The sequence below is a fragment of the Ovis canadensis genome, chromosome 6 (assembly GCF_042477335.2).
Source record: "Ovis canadensis isolate MfBH-ARS-UI-01 breed Bighorn chromosome 6, ARS-UI_OviCan_v2, whole genome shotgun sequence".
Lineage (NCBI taxonomy): Eukaryota > Metazoa > Chordata > Mammalia > Artiodactyla > Bovidae > Ovis > Ovis canadensis.
The window spans coordinates 105,750,012-105,771,037 of record NC_091250.1 but is presented as its reverse complement, the minus strand read 5'-3'; the positions used below and the strand labels follow the sequence as shown (position 1 = coordinate 105,771,037).

At 38.6% G+C, this 21,026-nt stretch overlaps 1 protein-coding gene across 11 annotated transcripts in view; it reads right to left on the bottom strand.

Annotated features, from left to right (window-relative positions):
* The window catches only part of MTHFD2L (methylenetetrahydrofolate dehydrogenase (NADP+ dependent) 2 like), a 142,576-nt gene that overhangs the window by 85,283 nt on the left and 36,267 nt on the right, over positions 1 to 21,026 (bottom strand). For all 11 annotated transcript variants that reach the window (XR_011257801.1, XR_011257802.1, XM_069594367.1 and 8 more), the window contains 2 exons: positions 13,819 to 13,971; positions 12,589 to 12,696 (listed from right to left, as the gene is read on the bottom strand). Coding sequence is in view for 9 of the 11 variants with exons in the window: in XM_069594367.1 (XP_069450468.1) it covers positions 12,589 to 12,696; positions 13,819 to 13,971 (261 nt within the window). In the remaining 2 variants the exon portion in view is untranslated. The remainder of the gene's footprint in view (positions 1 to 12,588; positions 12,697 to 13,818; positions 13,972 to 21,026) is intronic.

Genomic DNA, 21,026 nt, shown 5'->3' with positions numbered 1-21,026 from the left:
GAGCATGTGTTTATTTTTAATCCTAAAGACACTTAATTGGGTAACTAGTCATTTTGTTTTCCTGCTAAAAAGCTCACAGAATGAAATTACTGACCCTAATACAAAAAGCGTAGTTTAGACCCAATTAAATTCACCAAACATATATTTAGTGACAGTATATAAACCGCAGTGTGCTTGGCAAGGGAAAATATCCATGAAGATTTAATGATATGCCTATTTTAAATAGTAGTCTTTATTCATAACTCCATTTTAGTTTCAGGTCTTATTTCTCCTTTTTCTTAACTATTTCTCATTTGCATTGTGCTTTGCATATTGTTGTGGACCACTTTAAATACTTTTTAGAGCAAGTACACTATAATAGCTAATATGAACTGAACACTGAGTTTCAGGGAAATACAGGAACACAGGGTGCACTCAGGCAATATGATCAGAGCACCTAGTCTCATTAACACTAGGCTCTCCTGCTCCAGGAGTCCAACTTTACTTGTCAAGATTGCAACTATGGGGAGAACAAGTTGCTGGTTACAAATGAAAATATTGGCTTTGGAGTCATATTTTTGGGTTTATTTTCCTATTAATAGGGATAAAATTTGTTAAATCATCCACATGAATCAGTTCCCCAGGTGACCAAATTCCTCATGCTACCAAGCTGCCAGGTCAGGATTGATGGTAGTATTCCTGACTGTGAAACAGATTTTAAACTATTAAAAACAAAAAAAAAAGCAACCAGACCCTCCAAAATCCTAGCCAAAATGAGGTAGCCAACTCAGTCATGGGACAAAGGCTAAGTGTTAGCAGAAGCCAAAGTGTTACCCTTTGCTTTCTAGTTGTTTTGGCTGGGAGTTGTGTTTATGAGGTCTATTTGTTAAAGCTTTATATAATTTTTGCATTTATTTTCTTTCTTCCAAGAATAACAGATGAAAATAAACAGGAATCTTACTACAATGTCTGCTTTTGCAAACTTGCTTATAAGGGCATAGTGTTGGTCACTCAGAAATGTCCAACTCTTTGTGACCCCAAAGACTGTAGCCTGCCAGGCCCCTCTGTCCATGGAATGCTCTGGGGAAGAATACTGGAGTGAATTGCCATATCTTTCTCCAGGGGACACCACAACCTAGGGATCAAACCTGGGTCTCCTGCCTTGTAGGCAGGTTCTTTATCATCTGAGCTACCAGGAAAGCCTTAAAAGATCATGCTGCTGCTGCTGCTAAGTCACTTCAGTCGTGTCCGACTCTGTGCGACCCCACAGACGGCAGCCCACCCAGTCTCCCGTCCCTGGGATTCTCCAGGCAAGAATACTGGAGTGGGTTGCCATTTCCTTCTCCTATGCATCAAAGTGAAAAGTTAAAGTGAAGTCGTGTCCAACTCCTAGCGATCCCATGGACTGCAGCCCACCAGGCTCCTCCATCCATGGGACCTTCCCGGCAAGAGTACTGGAGTGGGTTGCCATTGACCATAGACTAATGCTAAATAAGTTTTCTCAAGGTCCTGAAATTGAGAGTGAAAAATGCAGACATCTTGAAGAACATCCTGCTTATTGCCCTATTCATCCTCTGTGTGGAAAAAGGCTAGATCTCTGGGGTATATCAGTACATATATAGCAAATATATAGATACAAATATGGCAACTATAAATATACATTCAGTTCAGTTCAGCTCAGTTACTCAGTCGTGTCCAACTCTGCGACCCCATGGACTGCAGCACGCCAGGCCTCCCTGTCTATCACCAACTCCCAGAGCTTACTCAAATTCATGTCCATCGAGTCAGTGATGCCATCCAACCATCTCATCCTCTGTCATCCCCTTCTCCTCCCGCCTTCAATCTTTCCCAGCATCAGAGTCTTTTTAGTGATTCAGTTCTTCGCATCAGGTGGCCAAAATATTCAAGTTTCAGCTTCAACACAGTCCTTCTGATGAATATTCTGGACTGATCTCCTTGAGGAAAGACTAGTTGGATCTCCTTGTAGTCCAAGGGACTCTCAAGCGTGTTCTCCAACACCACAGTTCAAAAGTATCAATTATTCGGTGCTCAGCTTTCTTTATACTCCAATTCTCACATCCATAAACGACTACTAGAAAAACCCTAACTTTGACTAGATGGACCTTTGTTGGCAAAGTGAGGTCTCTGCTTTTCAACATCCTGTCTAGGTTGATCATAGCTTTTATTCCAAGGAGCAAGCATATTTTAATTTGATGGCTGCAGTCACCATCTGCAGTGATTTTGGAGCCCCCCAAAATAAAGTCTCTGTTTTCACTGTTTCCCCATCTATTTGTCATTAAGTGACTGGACTGGATGCCATGATGTTAGTTTTCTGAATGTTGAGCTTTAAGCCAACTTTTTCACTCTCCTCTTTCATGTTTATCAAGGGGCTCTTTAGCTCTTCTTTGCTTTCTGCCATAATGGTGGTGTCATCTGCATATCTGAGGTTATTGATATTTCTCCCGGCAATCTCGATTCCAGCTTGCGCTTCATCCAGCCCAGCATTTCCCATGATGTATTCTGCATGTAAGTTAAGCAGGGTGACAATATACATCCTTGACGTACTCCTTTCTTGATTTGGAACCAGTCTGTTGCTCATGTCTAGTTGTAACTGTTGCTTCTTGACCTGCATACAGATTTCCCAGGAGGCAGGTCAGGTGGTCTGGTATTCCCATCTCTTTCAGAATTTTCCACAGTTTGTTGTGATCCACACAGTCAAAGGCGTTGGGACATTCAATAAAGCAGAAGTAGATGTTTTTCTGGAACTCTCTTGCTTTTTCGATGATCCAATGAATGTTGGCAATTTGATCTCTGGTTCCTCTGCCTTTTCTAAATGTAGCTTGAACATATGGAATTTCACGGTTCACATACTGTTGAAGCCTGGCTTGGAGAATTTTGAGCATTACTTTGCTAGCGTGTGAGATGAGAGCAATTGTACAGTAGTTTGAGCATTGTTTGGCATTGCCTTTCTTTGGGATTGGAATGAAACTGACATTTTCCAGTCCTGTGGCCACTGCTGAGTTTTCAAAATTTGCTGGCATATTGAGTGCAGCACTTTCACAGCATCATCTTTTAGGATGTGAAGTAGCTAAACTGGAATTCTATCACCTCCACTAGCTTTGTTTGTAGTGATGTTTCCTAAGGCCCAATTGACTCTGCATTCCAGGATGTATATAAATATACATATATAGATTTATATTGTTTCAGAAAAACAACTTCCAGGGTCAAATACCAAAGACTTTTACTCTCTCAGAGTTTCACAATGCTCACTATATTAAAGGCTATATTATATGACTATATTCACAGTCGAGATATATGTTTGATTTTGTTTAACGCAGATTTCCCAGACTTATTTGACTAATTTTTGTCCCTTCAAAAAAAAATTAGCCAGCAACCAGCGTCAGTCTCTCAGTTGTGTCTGACTCTTTGTGACCCCATGGACTATAGCCTGCCAGGCTCCTCAGTTCAAGGAATTCTCCTGGCAAGAACACTGGAGTGGGTTACCAGGGGATCTTCCCAACCCAGGGATCGAAACCAGATCTCTCGCAAACCCATTTAAAATACTCTTTTTTTTTTCTTTAGGTAAGAAATGGATTTATTTAGAAAGAAACACACTCCATAGACAGAGTGTGGGCCATCTCAGAAGGTCAGAGCACCCAAAATATGGGGTGGCAACTTTTTATGGGCTGAGTAATTTCATAGGCAAATGAGTGGGAAGATCATTCCAACTCATTATTATTCCAACTATTATTCTAATTATTCCCCGATTATTTCAGTTATTCCCTGATTATTTTGGGGGAAGAGGCAGGGATTTCCAGGAATTGGGCCATTGCCCACTTTTTGGCCTTTCATGGTTAGCCTCAGAACCATTTAAAATCTTGTGGTACATCAGGCCTTCTAAGACTACAGTTTGTGAATAGCTGTGTTAAAACCTTTGTGATACTCATGGTCTACAAAATAAAGTAATCTTTTCATTCATTTATTGAACAAAGAATTTTTGGAGAAATATTGTGCTATTAATAGATTCTGGAAATAAAATGGGAAGATAAAGAAATCTGGTTTTTGCTCTTGTGGAGTTAACAGTCCAGTAAATATAATGAACATTAGTCAATAATGTTACAAATAAATAATAATTACAAACTGATAAATGTTGTAAAGGAAAAGTTCTTTAGTGTGTCTATAGAGCTGTGTGTGAGGGAGTAGGAGAGATTTTCAGAGAGGCCTGTTTGAGGAAGTTCTATCTGATGTTCTTATTTTATACATAAAATAATTTCATGGCATTGACTTGTTTTTAAAAAATCATCAAATCATAATTTACCATTATGGTATGAATTATTTATTTTCTGTCAAATGAACCTTTTCCTCTAGTATTTTATAAATTTTTAATAACTTTAAGTAGTATATATTTTTGTTTTTGTCCCTGAGGTGGGACTTTTTAGTCTGAAATGAAGAGTAGTGACAGAAGGTAGACTATTAAAAATATTCCATTGCAACAGTAACAGAAGATAGACATAAATACGTATAACCTTCATGCAGAAGTACAGTTAGAAATCATCCATTCCTTAAGCTTTTATTATAGAAAGCTTCTCTCTTTTGCAGCACTTTGCACAATTATGATTAATCATTATTACCTGATTGTTTAGTGATTGCCTTTCCTACTGAACTGTGAGCTCAAGAATATGATTTATTCACTATCATATTGTGCATACTGAGTGAGAAAGGTATCAGCCCCTCTGTAAGAAGGGCTACATGTCAGTAGCATAAGAAAAAAAAAAGTCTAAACAAAATGATAAATTTAAAATGTTTTACTGGAAAAATGCTGTGACCTCTTTCAATTAATGCTATTGTTAATAACTCCCTTCTCTTCCCAGTATACTTAGGTCTCCTCCTGATTGTCATGAGGCATTCTCCTCTCCTATGATCTGATTCTTGGGGGAAGGGGTGTCATAAGTTATGCTTATATATATAAATGTCTATAATGTTAAAATATGAAGGAGTTAGTGTGTAGTAGGCACCTAGCTACTTTTCTCCCTCCTCCTCACTATACAGGGAATTTTTTTCCCCTCAATGAATAGCAATATTCTATTTTAAATCCCTAGCCTGCAGTCTTATTTTCTATAATATAGGCTTATGTTGTTGTTCAGTCACTAACTGTGTTTGACTGTTTGGGATCTTGTCGACTCCAGCATGCCATGCTCCCTTGTCCTTCACTAGCTCACGGAGTCTGCTCAAGCTCATGTCCATTGAGTCAGTGATGCTATCTAACCACTTCATCCTCTGCTGCCTTCTTCTCCTTTTGCCTTCAACCTTTCCTAGCATTAGGATCCTTTCCAAAGAGTTGCATCTTTTCCAATGATGCAAAGGCATCAGCTGGCCAAAGTATTGGAGCTTTGGCTTCAGCATCAGTCCTTGCAATGAGTATTCAGGGTTGATTTCCTTTAGGATTGACTGGTTTGATTTCCTTCCAGTCCAAGGGGACTCTAGAGAATCATCTCCAGCATCACAATTCAAAAGCATCAATTCTTTGGTGCTAATAGGGGACACTAATAAACTGTTATTGATTCGCTGACTAGTTGCATTACTACATACCAATCTCAGTGCTAAATTTCAGAGATAGAAAAAGCCCAAGACAAAATATTTGTCCTTAAGCAGCTCATGTTTACTATGCATGTGTAGAAAAGGGGAATAGGTAGACAATCAAGATGTAACAGAATTAGTATTGTGATGGCAGCATAGATAACATTTAAGAGTTAGATTTTGTGCACATCATGAAAGATGGGTGGAAGGTGAGAGGACACCAAGTGAGGGATGAGAAGCAGCATTCCCTGCCTAGGGAACAGGGTATGTAATGGAAAGGCGGCTTGGAAGAGGTGGTGTGTTTGGGGAATAATATGTAGTTCTAAGAAGCTTCAGCAGAAGGTACCAAAGGGGACTTGATGGGAGAAATAGCTGAAAATGCTGGTGGAGCAGAACACAACATCTTTACAAGTCATGCTTTGAATTACTGGGTTTATAGACATCAGAAAAGGGATGCTTTGTGCTGCTAATTAAACAAATGCCTGGTACTCTGAGGTCAGGATGAAAGAGAGAAAATGAAAGGGAAAGAAAAGGATTTGAACTTCATTTCATTTTTTTATATAGCATTTAGTGTTAGTTTCAACAATGTAACTAATAGTTCCAGCTGCCTGAGTGTAACTAATAGTTCCAGCTGTCCGATATAAGGATATGTGGTATTTTTCCAAGTACAGTGCTTTCCAGATACTAGCTGGCTGAAGAAAATGAAACAGTACTCCTACTATTCAACACAGAAAATGAGACTGCAACAAGCATTTGTTCTTTGCTATTGCTTTCCACTAAGCAAACTCAAAGCTATAATGCAGTGAAGTCAACTCAACATGGAGGCATTACAAGACATAATATCCTCAATATCCTACCGTGAGTACTTCTACCTTAGGAACAGTGGGATGGGAGGAATAAAGACTATACGCCTGGTGTCCCCCTGTCCCAGTTTGACAATGGTTCATTCCACAGAGGCAGCAAAAGTCCACCTCACTCCCCTGGCAACAAAACCAAGAATCTCAGTCTCATAACTGAGACTTTGTGATTGCTTTGCGTGACTCCTCTCCCAGGCATTCCTTTTTGGCTCCTCTCTTTGAAATTGGAGGGCACCAGCCCAACCTAGCATTGGGCTGAGCTTAATCACACATAGCACTCATATCACATTGCACTGCCTGAAACATCCACTCCTGTATTATCACCTGAAGGCCCCTCCTGAAGGTGAGAGATGATTCTTCCAAGGTGGCAAAAATGTTCATTTTTCACAACTGGAGCCAATTTTCACAAAGGCAAGGCATTCCACTAACAAAATATCTTGAGGTTTTTCAATTTAGATAGGATATTCCTTGAATTAAAAAAAAAATGTACCTGATATATAGAATTTGCAGCAGATGGGAAACTTGAGTGCAAAAGCTGAATTTCAATGAGGAACCCGAGCTTTAAGATGCATCCTGAAGATGCAACCTCTCATCTTCTGGAGAGAGGGGTGTGCTCAGTTGCTTCAGTATTGTCCAATTCTTTGCCAGCCCATGGACTGTAGCCCTCCAGGCTCCTCTGTCCATGGGATCCTCCAGGCAAGAATACTAGAGTGGTAGCCATTCTCTTCTCCAGGGAATCTTCCAAACCAGGGATCAAACCCAGGTTTCTTATGTCTCCTGCACTGGCGCAGTTTCTTTACCACTAGTGCTACCCAAGTCTTTTTCAACACTCTGCCACCCCCGACAGGCAATGCCAAAGAATGCTCAAACTACTGCACAATTGCACTCATCTCACATGCTAGTAAAGTAATGCTCAAAATTCTCCAAGACAGGCTTCAGCAATACGTGAACCGTGAACTTCCTGATGTTCAAGCTGGTTTTAGAAAAGGCAGAGGAACCAGAGATCAAATTGCCAACATCTGCTGGATCATGGAAAAAGCAAGACAGTTCCAGAAAAACATCTATTTCTGCTTTATTGACTATGCCAAAGCCTTTGACTGTGTGGATCACAACAAACTGTGGAAAATTCTGAAAGAGATGGGAATACCAGACCACCTGACCTGCCTCTTGAGAAATCTGTATGCAGGTCAGGAAGCAACAGTTAGAACTGGACATGGAACAACAGACTGGTTCCAAATAAGAAAAGGAGTACATCAAGGCTGTATATTGTCACTCTGCTTATTTAACTTCTGTGCAGAGTACATCATGAGAAACGCTGGACTGGAAGAAGCACAAGCTGGAATCAAGATTGCCAGGAGAAATATCAATAACCTCAGATATGCAGATGACCCCACCCTTATGGCAGAAAGTGAAGAGGAACTCAAAAGCCTCTTGATGAAAGTGAAAGTGGAGAGTTAAAAAGTGGCTTAAAGCTCAACATTCAGAAAGCGAAGATCATGGCATCTGGTCCCATCACTTCATGGGAAATAAATGGGGAAACAGTGGAAACAGTGGCTGACTTTATTTTGGGGGGCTCCAAAATCACTGAAGATGGTGATTGCAGCCATGAAATTAAAAGACGCTTACTCCTTGGAAGAAAAGTTATGACCAACCTAGATAGCATATTCAAAAGCAGAGACATTACTTTGCCGACTAAGGTCCATCTAGTCAAGGCTATGGTGTTTCCTGTGGTCATGTATGGATGTGAGAGTTGGACTGTGAAGAAGGCTGAGTGCCGAAGAATTGATGGTTTTGAACTGTGGTGTTGGAGAAGACTCTTGAGAGTCCCTTGGACTGCAAGGAGATCCAACCAGTCCATTCTGAAGGAGGTCAGCCCTGGGATTTCTTTGGAAGGAATGATGCTAAAGCTGAAACTCCAGTACTTTGGACACCTCATGAGAAGAGTTGACTCATTGGAAAAGACTCTGATGCTGGGAGGAATTGGGGGCAGGAGGAGAAGGGGACGGCAGAGGATGAGGTGGCTGGATGGCATCACTGACTTGATGGACGTGAGTCTGAGTGAACTCCGGGAGTTGGTGATGGACAGGGAGGCCTGGTGTGCTGTGATTCATGGGGTCGCAAAGAGTCGGACACGACTGAGCAACTGAACTGAACTGAACCACCCCCAACCCTAGTGTTTCAGTGAGAATATGTACTGAATGCATATTGCACAAATGAAATCAAGAATATCCCTGAGTGCATAGGACTCTAAGCAAAATCTTCCATAATGCTCTTTTACAAAATCCCAGCACTAACGCCACTGCGATAGTACCACAACCTCGCCATACGTCTTCTAGTGTGATTATCTTTGGCTTTAAAACACAAATGAATCATTAGGGCTTTGAATCTTTTCTGGCAAAGAAATACAGCGTGAGCTGATGCTCAGCATTGTGAGTGTCATCAGAACAAGGTCTATTGATAGGAATTTGCCCAGTTAATCATCCTTCATTATCTCCACTAGCTAACAATGCACATGCAGTCACTCCACGTAATCACTGCTATAACAGACATGGATATTTGAAATATTATCTTTCCCACAGATTCCAGGTTTTCAGTGAGCAGCTCTCAACAATTCATTATACTAAACATACATGTCACCATATTCCTATTAAATGTGCATGAGATTATTAAACACTACCCATGTTGTAAATTGACCAATATCAGTTACAATATATTACCTTTCAGATACTGTAATTATAAATGGCACCTAGATGCCACTATAAAAATGCAAATTTAACCACCTGGCATGTAAGTAACCAGTACTATATCTAATTCTGCTTTTATTCAATTTTTAACATGCATTCAAGTGAACATATCTTACAAAACAAAGTACAGAATATTTATAAAGTCAATGTGTTTTATGACATAGGAAAATCTACTTTTAAATTGCATAAAGAGGAGGGAAATTGACTTTCTTAGACTTAGGTATTTTATAGACAAATAATTCAAAATTGAAATCTATCAAGAAATTAGCACACAATATGTTAATAATATAAAGTATAATTTGGAATATTATAAATCATATTTCTAATAGTTTATAAACTTTATAAATTCTACATTTATGCAAATTATTACAACAAAGATTAGATTTCATCCAAATAAAAGCAAACAGAAAACCCACCTCAAAAAGAAAATAAAATTTCAAATGAAGGTTAAAAATTCATCATTAACCTTGGATTATGTTACTCTAAACTTTTTCATCTGTACGGCCACAGATTATTGCCTTAAGCATAATAATAGAAATAATAGCAATAGCCATGGTTCACATGTACCAAGGGCTTAACTTACTGTCTCAGGCACTGTGAGTAGTGCTTCACATTCAAATCTAATTCAGTTTTTACGATAACCCAGCAAAAAAGATACAAATGAGGGCAGTGGAGGCTTACACAGATTAAATGACTTGTCCAAGGATACAGGGCTTGGTGGGAGAGGGGTCTGACTTCAAAATGATCCTCCTAACCAGACAGTCAGCACCCAGCCCCCAGCTCTGTACACTGTTTCCTTGAATGGCCTTGGCTAAGTTACTGAAGTTTCTAAAGCTCATTTCCTTTAGCTACAAAATGTGAATATGAATATATTTCAGAATTATTGAGAACAAAATAAGATAGTTCATGAGAAAGTGCTGTGCAAATAATGAAGTTGCATAATGTTGCTTGATATGTTACTGATGAAATAAGATAACAATATGTTGAAAATGAAGAAAAACCTGCCGAGTGACTCTTGGTCAAAATCTTCCAACAAAAATGGTATACTTAGATAAATCTTTCTGGTTCTTTTACCTTGCTTAACAGAAACTATTAAATAAAGGCAAATATGAGTCAATATCATTATTACATCCTAAGAGATACATAGATGAGCACTAACAGACTATGTTAGAAGTGAATAATTAAGCTAAAGACACATCTACACTACATCTCTTTGTAGGCTACCATCTACAGAGTTCATACTACCAGATTTGGTCTTTTGAACAGCTCTTCAAAACTAAGACTTTTAAAATATTTAATTAATTAACTTTTGCCTGTGCTGGGTCTTCCTTGCTGCATAGGCTTTCTCTAGTTGTGGTAAGCAGGGGCTACTCTTTGTTGTGGTGCACAGGCTTCTCATTGCAGTGGTTTTTCTTTTTGCCCAGTACAGGCTCTAGGCACGCAGGCACAGTAATTGTGGGGCACAGGTTTAGTTGCTCTGGGGTACGTGCAATCTTCCTAGACCAGGGATTGAACCTATGTCCCCTGCATTGGCAGGCGAATTCTTAACCACTGGACCACTGGGGAAATCCAAAACTAAGGCTTTTTAAAGTGACTTTGAGCCACTATCAGGCCCAAGATAACTTTGATTCTCATACACGTTTTGATCTGGTAATATTTAAGTCCTTAATCTCAGGAAGGAAAAACAATATTTAACTCTCATAATTCATTTTGCATAAGTGATATGTTATCATTGGGCTTGTTTTTCCATTGGGCTTCATGGTTTAAAAAAATATTTCACACGCATTATGTCAACCAAGGTCATAAAATTAGTATAGTTGACCCTTGAACAATGTGGAAGTTTAGAACACCCAACCTCTGTTCAGTTGAGAATCCACCTATAACTTTATAGTCAGCCACTGTATTCATGGTTCCATATTCACTGATTCAACTAACCACAGATTGTACAGTACTGTAGCATGTAAATGTTTAGTGAAAAAAACATAAATGGACTTGTGCAGTTCAAATCTGTGCTGTTCAAGAGTCAACTGTATTTGAAAATGTTAGAACAGGAAACTGGAATTCACCAACATGACAATGTTTAAAAAAATCTTATAGCCATGCATTGGTGGTATGTTTTAGTGAGATGGTGTACATGGGTATACAGATACCTATCAACATGTGATATTTATGCATCTAGTATGTATCTAGTTTTTTCACCTTTCTTTTTTTAATATTTTAATTTTTTATTTTTAATTGGAGAATACTTGCTTTACAATGTTGTGTTGGTTGCTACTGTACAACAATGTGAACCAGTCATAAATATACATATATTTCCTCCTTCTTGAGCCTCTCTAGCACCCATCCCCATCTCACTCCCCTAGGTCGTCACAGAGCACAAGGTGAGATCCCTGTGCTACACAGCAACTGCCCGCTGATTATCTATTTTACACATGTAGTGTATATATTGCAATGCTACTCTCTCAATTTGTCCTGCTCGTTCCGTCCCCTGCTGTGTCCACAAGTTTCCTCTACATCTGCATCTATATTCCTACCCTGCCAATAGGTTCATTAGTACTATTTTTCTAGATTCCATATATATGTGTTAATGTATGATACGTGTTTTTCTCTTTCTCACTTCACTCTGCATAATGGCCCTAGGTTTATCCACCTCACTAGTACAGACTAAATGCATTCTTTTTTATGGCTAGTGATATTCCACTGTATATATGTACCACAACTTCTTTATCCATTTATCTGTGGATAGATATCTAGGTTGCCCATTTATCTGTGGATAGATATCTAGATCGCACAGAGTTGGACACGACTGAAGCGACTTAGCAGCAGCAGCAGCAGCAGCAGCAGCAGCAGATATCTAGGTTGCCTCCATGTCCTAGCTATTGCAAATAGTGTTGCAATGAACACTGGGATATATGTGTCTTTTTTAATTGTGGTTTTCTCAGGCTATATGCTCAGGAGTGGGATTTCTGGGTCACATGGTAGTTTTATTCCTCGTTTTTTAAAGCATCTCCATATGATTCTCCATAATCTCTGTATGTTTAAGGATATGAAAGAAGTACATATAGCCAAAAGAAAAAAAATAAGAACAAATGGGCCACATATTTCTAGCAATTCTTTCATACATTATCAAGGCACTCATGTCATTAGATGGAGTAGGAAGTGGCAACCCACTCTAGTATTCTTGCCTGGAAAATTCCATGGGCAGAGGAGCCCAGCAGGCTACAGTCCATGGGGTCACAAAGAATCAGATATGACTGGTTAACTGAGCACGTGTGCACACATGTCATTAGATGAAGAATAAGGGAAACCTTTATTGCATTAAGCCCACAAACATGCTAAATCACATTTCCAAACACATTTTTATTTGAAGAGCTTAGGAAGTAAGAAGATTGTATTAACAAGAGTGCATAGAATCTCCAAGTGGCACCTACCTCCTGGCCGTTCGTGTTCTCCATCTGTGTGTAAGAGCATGGCAATGGGCATCCCTACATTCTTGGATCTTCCAGCCACAACAACATTTTTTCCAAATGTTTCAATTCCTTAAAACACAGAGTTTGATTTAAATGAAGAATAAACAACAAGAAGCAAAGTAATCATCTGAACAGCTAACTGAGATATTCTTTAAAAACCTCTGATTAAATTTGAATTATTTTGTGAATTGTCTATAATGTTCCAACATTCATTATTTAAAAATATTTCTTTTTATATTTTTCGGTTTTGTCACTTTCCCTCTCATTATATCCTCATTAAAAAAAAACCATAAACATTTTCAAGTTGTCATTAAATTATTTTAAACATTAAAATTCACATGAAGAGGTAGATGTGTGAAGACTTAAAATATATTAACTATTTATCATAAAACAGGCAAGGTACAACAATGTCAAGATTAACTGGCAACCAAACTTTGACCAAATTTAGAACAAAATGAAGTGGGAAAAAGTATTTTTCATAAAATTTATGCGGTTTACTTCACAGGAGAGAAGCACTAAATGTACGGATTTAGAAAGATCTAAAAGGTAAAGCTTACAGATTTCATACACTTAACTTCTTTGGGGCATAGTTTATTCATAAGTAAAATGAAAAAATTAGAATTAAAGTTTTATAACTATTAAAATCCTATGAATATAATTCTAGGATCTGCTTTCCCTTGAAAGTTCTCTTTCTCAGTTAGAAAAGAACAGATTGGGATGAGGAGATGCTGCCAGAAATGTGACAGTGATGAGGCAAGGGAACCATCACCTGCCTGTTCGAGGGTCTTTGAGAGTATTATTTTATTTAGAGCACAATTCAAGGGCAAGCGTCTACAATGAAAACCTAGGTCATCAGAGATGGCTCAAATGTTCAGCACGTTTTATTTTTAAAGGTAAGGAAAAACATAACACATTTTGAAAAATGTATATCAAAATACCTTAAGTTTTTAGTTTTAAAGTAGGGAGATAAATTGATTATTTGGAAAATGCACACCCTGAGAGCTGAAACAGCAGTTACTTGTAACCTGGTACCAGTTCTTCTTTTATCTTATTTCAGATTATTATTCAATTTCTATAACTTTATCTATTTCTGTAGACTGAAGTTTAATGGCCTATCTTCTTTCATCCTTTCCATCAAGGCAATGCACAAATGCTCATGTGGCACTTAGCACCTATGTCCCATAGACCAACCTGTTCTTCTGATGATTTCCCAAACAGCACTAGCAGTGGCAGGTATGAGGGAATGCTGATCAAGACACAGTCTTCCAATGTTAATAATATGAAATCCATCTACATCTTTTTCAGGGGATATTCCATTGCATACTGTCCGCTCATCCATATGGTCTGGAAGTAAATAAAATTGATTTAATTTTACAATTGTTCTTTATCTGGAAGCCTGAAAAATTATATATGAGGGCCTTCAGCCAGATCACTTATGGTTCAGTTTCAGTTAAGATATACAATCATTACTCTATTCCTTTTCTTGCCATGAAAATATTAAGTCAAAGGGTTCTTGACCAATGGTTGTAATTAACTTCTGTAAGAGTATATGCAGGTACAGAACCAGAAGTGACTAGCCTGGTAAAAAGGAAAAATCTGTAAAATAAAACAATACCAATGAGATCTGGGAATGGTCAGATGATAAAGCTTTGCCACATAAGTTTGCATATTTAAATCTATGTTTTTCCTATACAAAATATATCCATGAATAAGCTTCTATTGAATATCGCTAGCATTATAGGTTAAAAGGGCTATTAGTGTTAAAAATAGCCGTAACATCATTAATGCTTAGCTTCCTCCCAAATGACATAAAAGAAAAGCAAATAAAACACACACACACACACACATCATTTCCCTGAAGCATTATTACACTGAAATACAAAATATCATTATGGTTTTCTTTTTGAAGGGAAAAGAACATAACTTGAGTAATGAATTAACCAAATGAGATATGAGATGCCAATCATCTCATTTTGAAAAGTAGGCTCTTAATACTATTCTGTACGGTGTAGCTTAAGTTACCCTAAACCCAACAATTAACCCACATGCCTAAAATACTAAAATAAAGGTGTATATTCTATATAAAAGTTTATTTGTGCATTATACAATGAATGCCACTTACACATAATTTTTTAAACATTATCAATGCCTAAGTTCTAATTGTTTTCAGAGAGCCATGCTTTGTGTCTTTTATCTTTTGTATCCTAAAAGGGACACTTTTGCCATCTTACTTTCGATGGAGCTACTTTCGATTGGAACTACTTTAAATAGCTCCAAATTGCCATTATTAGACTGCCAAAGTCCTTTATATATGTAAAAGGCACAATTACTCATATTCAAATAGAAATTGGGTCTCAGGAATTCTTTCCAGTGACTAGTTTGTCACTTTCAGCTACTGTATTCATTCTATAATGTCCTAGCAGAGTAAGCCTCCATGTGTTTTCTCTGAAGATAGAAGATTACTATACAGGTTCTAGCAAAACTTTTTTTAGAATTAAACATTCGAGGACAATATTTACTATTTGAGGACAAAAACACTGGTTCCTTTTAAAACCTGGATGGTGGTGATGATGATAATGATGGAGATGATTCATTTCTAGACATCTACTCATGCAGAAGCTTCATGCCATGAATATTTCTTACAAGAAAATCAAAAGTTTTGTAAATAAAAAAAGAAATAACTGTAATTGAACTCTCCATTATGAGCTATGACTTAAATTAGTTTATTTCCAAGTTCAAAATTGGCTACAGTATATTATGGGCCAATAACATATGAACGGGGGCTTCCCTGGGGGTTCAGCGGTAAAGAATCCACCTGCCAATACAAGAGATATGGATTTGATCCCTGGGTGGGGAAGATTCCCTGGAGAAGGAAATGGTAACTCAGTCCAGCATTCTTGCCTGGGAAATCCCCTGGACAGAGGAGCCTGGTGGGCTACAGTCCATGGGGCCACAGAGTCAAACACAACTTAGCAACTAAACAACAACAACAAATGTATATATGATAGAAAGAATTCAACAAAGGCTCTTCGTAGATTTTGAGAGCCATCCTCTTATCAAGTAAGTCTGAACTATACTGAATTTAGCCATCTACTGGTCTGTGCTGCTTTATTCACTAAAAATTACACATTGTAGTGAATAATACATCTCACACAATAGCTGAAATACTCAGGAAAAATGTAAGCATCTGAAAATTTGGGACAAGCACTAGAAACTGGCAATTACAGACCTGTTCTCTCATGTGCTTCTTAAACCTTTAACTCAGATCATCATTTCTGAACAATTCTGTCATAATTAAATTTTGTTTAAAAGACAAGTATGTGGACATATAACAGGTGTGATGTAAAGAATACATGAAAACTGATTTTTAGTGTGGCTATTATTTAATCTAAAGGGAAAAGCCTATGTGAGTAGATTAAAAAATGTTAAGATCATAAAAATCAAAAAGAAAAAAATCATGGAGTTTTATGTAACTCTACATGCTCTCAGCGGTAAATCAAATCTCACCTACATCCTTTACCAGGAAAGATGTAAATTTTATTATGTAATCTACAGTATATGAAAATAATATGAGTTAATATATCTCATATTCAAATAATGCTTTCTAATGTTCATGTTATCATTATACAGATTTCCCCTTTGGTCTTCATAGTTACCAGGAATGAAGGTAGAAAAGATATCTCCATTTTAAAGATGAAGCTCAAAATTTTGAGACTTAGTCAATCTCAAACTACTATTGAGAGGAAAGTCCAGAAATCAAATCCCCATCTCTTTGCACTAAAACAAGCTTTTCTTTCTGTGTTAGATACAAATCATAAATATCAATCTTCTTAAATAAGTTATAAATTAATATAAATTAATAGGAGAAAGGGTCCCTATCCCTTCTAATCAAGACATTTGATAATTCTAAACTATCCCAAGGAAGGTAGTGTTTCTTCTTATTGTTGTTGTTCAGTCACTCAGTCAGGAGACTGTGACTCCATAGCCTGCAGCACAGTAGGCTTCCCTGTCCGTCACCAACTCCCGGAGCCTGCTCAAACTCATGTCCATTGAGTTGGTGATACCATCCAACCATCTTATCCTCTGTTGTCCCCTTCTCCTCCTGCCCTCATTCTTTCCCAGCATCGGATATTTTCTAATAAGTCGGCTCTTGGAATCAGGTGGCCAAAGTACTGGAGCTTCAGCTTCAGCATCAGTCCTTCCAATGAATATTTAGGACTGATTTCCTTTAGGATTGACTGGTGTGATATTCTAGCAGTCCAAGGGACCCTCAAGAGTTTCTCCAATACCACAATTCAAAAGCATCCATTCTTCAGCGCTCTTTATGGTCCAACTCTCACAACCATATATGACTACTGGAAAAACCATAGCTTTTACTATATGGACCTTTGTTGGCAAAATAGTGTCTCTGCTTTTTAATATGCTGTCTAGGTTTTTCATTGCTTTTCTTCCAAGGAGCAAGCATCTTTTAATTTCAAGGCTACAGTTACCATCTACAGTGATTTTGGAGCCCAAGAAAATAAAGTCTGTCACTGTTTCCATTGCTTCCCCATCTATTTGCCATGAAGTGATGGGACCAGATGCCATGATCTTCGTTTTCTGAATGTTGAGTTTTAAGCCAGCTTTTTCACTCTCCTCTTTCACCTTCATCAACAGGCTCTTTAGTTCCTCTTTGTTTTGTTTCTTCTAGGCCTTCACAGACAACAGTGCTCTTGAATTAGCTAACATCTTCCAGTGGCTCAGACAGTAAAGAATCTACCTGCAATGCAGGAGACCCAGGTTCAGTCCCTGGGCCAGGAAGATGCCCTGGAGAAGGAAATGGCAACTTACTCCAGTCTTCTTGCCCAGAGAATCCCAGGGACAGAGGATCCTAACGGGTTACAGTCCATGGGGTCCCAGAGTCCGACATGACTGAGCAACTAACATGTATCTTAGTACACACACAAAAGCATCAAACATTTTACAGCAAATGCTACCTTTTGTTAAATGAGTAATAGAAATAAATATATTTTGTGATTTTGACTGACTGCTACTGAAAGTCCCCTGATGTCTCATCCCTGTGGCCCATGACTTGAAAGGAAGAAACAATCACAAGATTCAGTAGCATTAATTTTTTTCCTAATCATTATAAAACACTTTTGATTCCTAGAATACACTGGCAAACAACTAACCAGTTAATATCTTACACAAATGAATGGGAAAACTGGCATTATTCACTTTGCGTGTATTTTTCCCATCTATTTAATACTATGAAAAGTAATTAAATCATGCCAGGAAAAAAAGTCTTCAATTAAATTCATAATACCACAATAGAACAGCTCAGGGAATGTCCTTATGGACCATGCTTTAGAACTATAACACTTAATACATATTTCTGTGATTTATTTATAATATGTTTAATTGCCTTAGGACAAGGAAAAACAACAAAAAGAAAACAAACAAATTACTGGCTTATTTTCCATCCAAGGATTTTCACCTTACTGTTTAAAAGTACTTATTTCCACTTTCCCAGTGCCTGTTGGATAAGGATAAGCTCATCAGTTCAGTTCAGTTCAGTTCAGTGAGTCAGTCATGTCCAACTCTTTGTGACTCCATGACCCGCAGCACGCCAGGCCTTCGTCCATCACCAACTCCCGGAGTCCACCTAAACCCATGTCTATCGAGTTGATGATGCCATCCAGCCATCTCATCCTCTGTCACCCCCTTCTCCTCCTGCCCTCAACCTTTCCCAGCACCAGAGTCTTTTCAAATGAGTCAGCTGTTCGCATCAGGTGGCCAAAGTTTGGAGTTTCAGCTTCAACATCAGTCCTTCCAATGAACACCCAGGACTGATCTCCTTTACGATGGACTGGTTGGATCTCCTTGGAGTCCAAGGGACTCTCAAGAGTTTTCTCCAACACCATGGCTCAGAAGCGTCAATCCTTCAGTGCTCAACTTTCTTTACAGACCAACTCTCACATCCATACATGACTACTGGAAAAACCATAGCTTTGACTAGACAGACCTTTGTTGGCAAAGTAATGATGTCTCTGTTTTATAATATGCTGTCCAGGTTGGTCATAACTTTCCTTCCAAGGAGCAAGCATCTTTTAATTTCATGGCTGCAGTCGCCATCTGCAGTGATTATGGAGCCTCCCCCCCAAAATAAAGTCTGTCACTGTTTCCACTGTTTCCCCATCTATTTGCCATGAAATGATGGAACCAGATGACATGATCTTCGTTTTCTGAATGTTGAATGTTAAGCCAACTTTTTCACTCTCCTCTTTCACTTTAATCAAGAAGCTGTTTAGTTCTTCGCTTTCTGCCATAAGGGTGGTGTCATCTGCATATCTTATATTATTGATATTTTTCCTGGCAATCTTGATTCCAGCTTGTGCTTCTTCCAGCCCAGCGTTTCTCATGATGTACTCTGCGTATAAGTTAAATAAGCAGGGTGACAATATACAGCCTTGACCTACTCCTTTCCCTATGTGGAACCAGTTTGTTGTTCCATGTCCAGTTCTAACTGTTGCTTTCTGACCTGCATACAGGTTTCTCAAGAGGCAGGTCAGGTGGTCTGGTATTCCCATCTCTTTCAGAATTTTCCACAGTTTGTTGTGATCCACACAGTCAAAGGCTTTGGCATAGTTAATAAAGCAGAAGTAGATGTTTTTTTTGGAATTCTCTTGCTTTTTCGATGATCCAATGGATGTTGGCCATTTGATCTCTGGTTCCTCTGCCTTTTCTAAAACCAGCTTGAACATCTGGAAGTTCATGGTTCACATATTGCTGAAGACTGGCTTGGAGAATTTTGAGCATTACTTTACTAGCGTATGAGATGAGTGCAATTGTGTGATAGTTTGAGCACTCTTTGGCATTGCCTATCTTTGGGATTGGAATGAAAGCTGACCTTTTCTGGTCCCGTGGCCTCTGCTGAGTGTTCCAAATTTGCTGGCATATTTAGTGCAGCACTTTCACAGCATCATCTTTTAGGACTTGAAATAGCTCAACTGAAATTCCATCACCTCCACTAGCTTTGTTTGTAGTGATGCTTCCTAAAGCTCACTTGAGTTCACATTCCAGGATGTCTGGCTCTAGGTGAGTGATCACACCATGCGATTATCTGGGTCATTAAGATCTCTTTTGTACAGTTCTTCTGTGTATTCTTGCCACCTCTTCTTAACATCTGCTTCTGTTAGGTCCATATCGTTTTTGTCCTTTATCGTGCCCATCTTTGCATGAAATATTCCCTTGGTATCTCTAATTTTCTTGAAGAGATCTCTAGTCTTTCCCATTCTGCTGTTTTCCTCTATTTCTTTGCACTGATCACTGAGAAAGGCTTTCTTATCTCTCCTTGCTATTCTTTAAAACTCTGCATTCAAACGGGTATATCTTTCCTTTTCTCCTTTGCCTTTTGCTTCTCTTCTTTTCACAACTATTTGTAAGGCCTCCTCAGACTACCATTTTGCCTTTTTGCATTTCTTTTTCTTGGCGATGGTCTTGATCCCTGTCTCTTACACAATGTCTTGAATCCATCCATAGTTCTCCAGGCACTCTGTCTATTGGATCTGATCCCTTGAATCTATTTCTCACTTCCACTGTATAATCATAAGGGGTTTGATTTAGGGTCATACATGAATGGTATTAAACTGATTTACTCATAGCTTTCTCAGTTGATGGCAATTCCATCCTTCTGTGTTATACAGAAGTTATGCTTACTTGCTAGAAAAATCTGAAGTCATTCTGAACACTTTCACACAGAATATCTAATCAACAAAAATGTATTGGTTCTTCCTTCACATCACATATAGCACTTCACTGGTCTCACCATGTCTACTCTAGTTCAGTTCAGTTCAGTCACTCAGTCGTGTCCGACTCTTTGTGACCCCATGAATCACAGCACGCCAGGCCTCCCTGTCTATCACCAACTCCCAGAGTTCACTCAAACTCACGTCCATTGAGTTGGTGATGCCATCTAGCCATCTCATCCTCTGTCATCCCCTTCTCCTCCTGCCCCTAATCCCTCCCAGCATCAGTCTTTTCCAATGAGTCAATTCTTTGCATGAGGTGGCCGAAGTATTGGAGTTTCAGCTTCAGCATCAGTCCTTCCAATGAACACCCAGGACTGATTTCCTTTAGGATGGACTGGTTGGATCTCCTTGCAGTCCAACTGCAAGAGTCTTCTCCAACACCACAGTTCAAAAGTATCAATTCTTTGGCGCTCAGCTTTCTTCACAGTCCAACTCTCACATCCGTACATGACCACTGGAAAAACCATAGACTTGACTAGACGGACCTTTGTTGGCAAAGTAATATCTCTGCTTTTGAATACGCTATCTAGGTTGGTTATAACTTTCCTTCCAAGGAGTAAGCGTCTTTTAATTTCATGGCTGCAATTACCATCTGCAGTGATTTTAGAG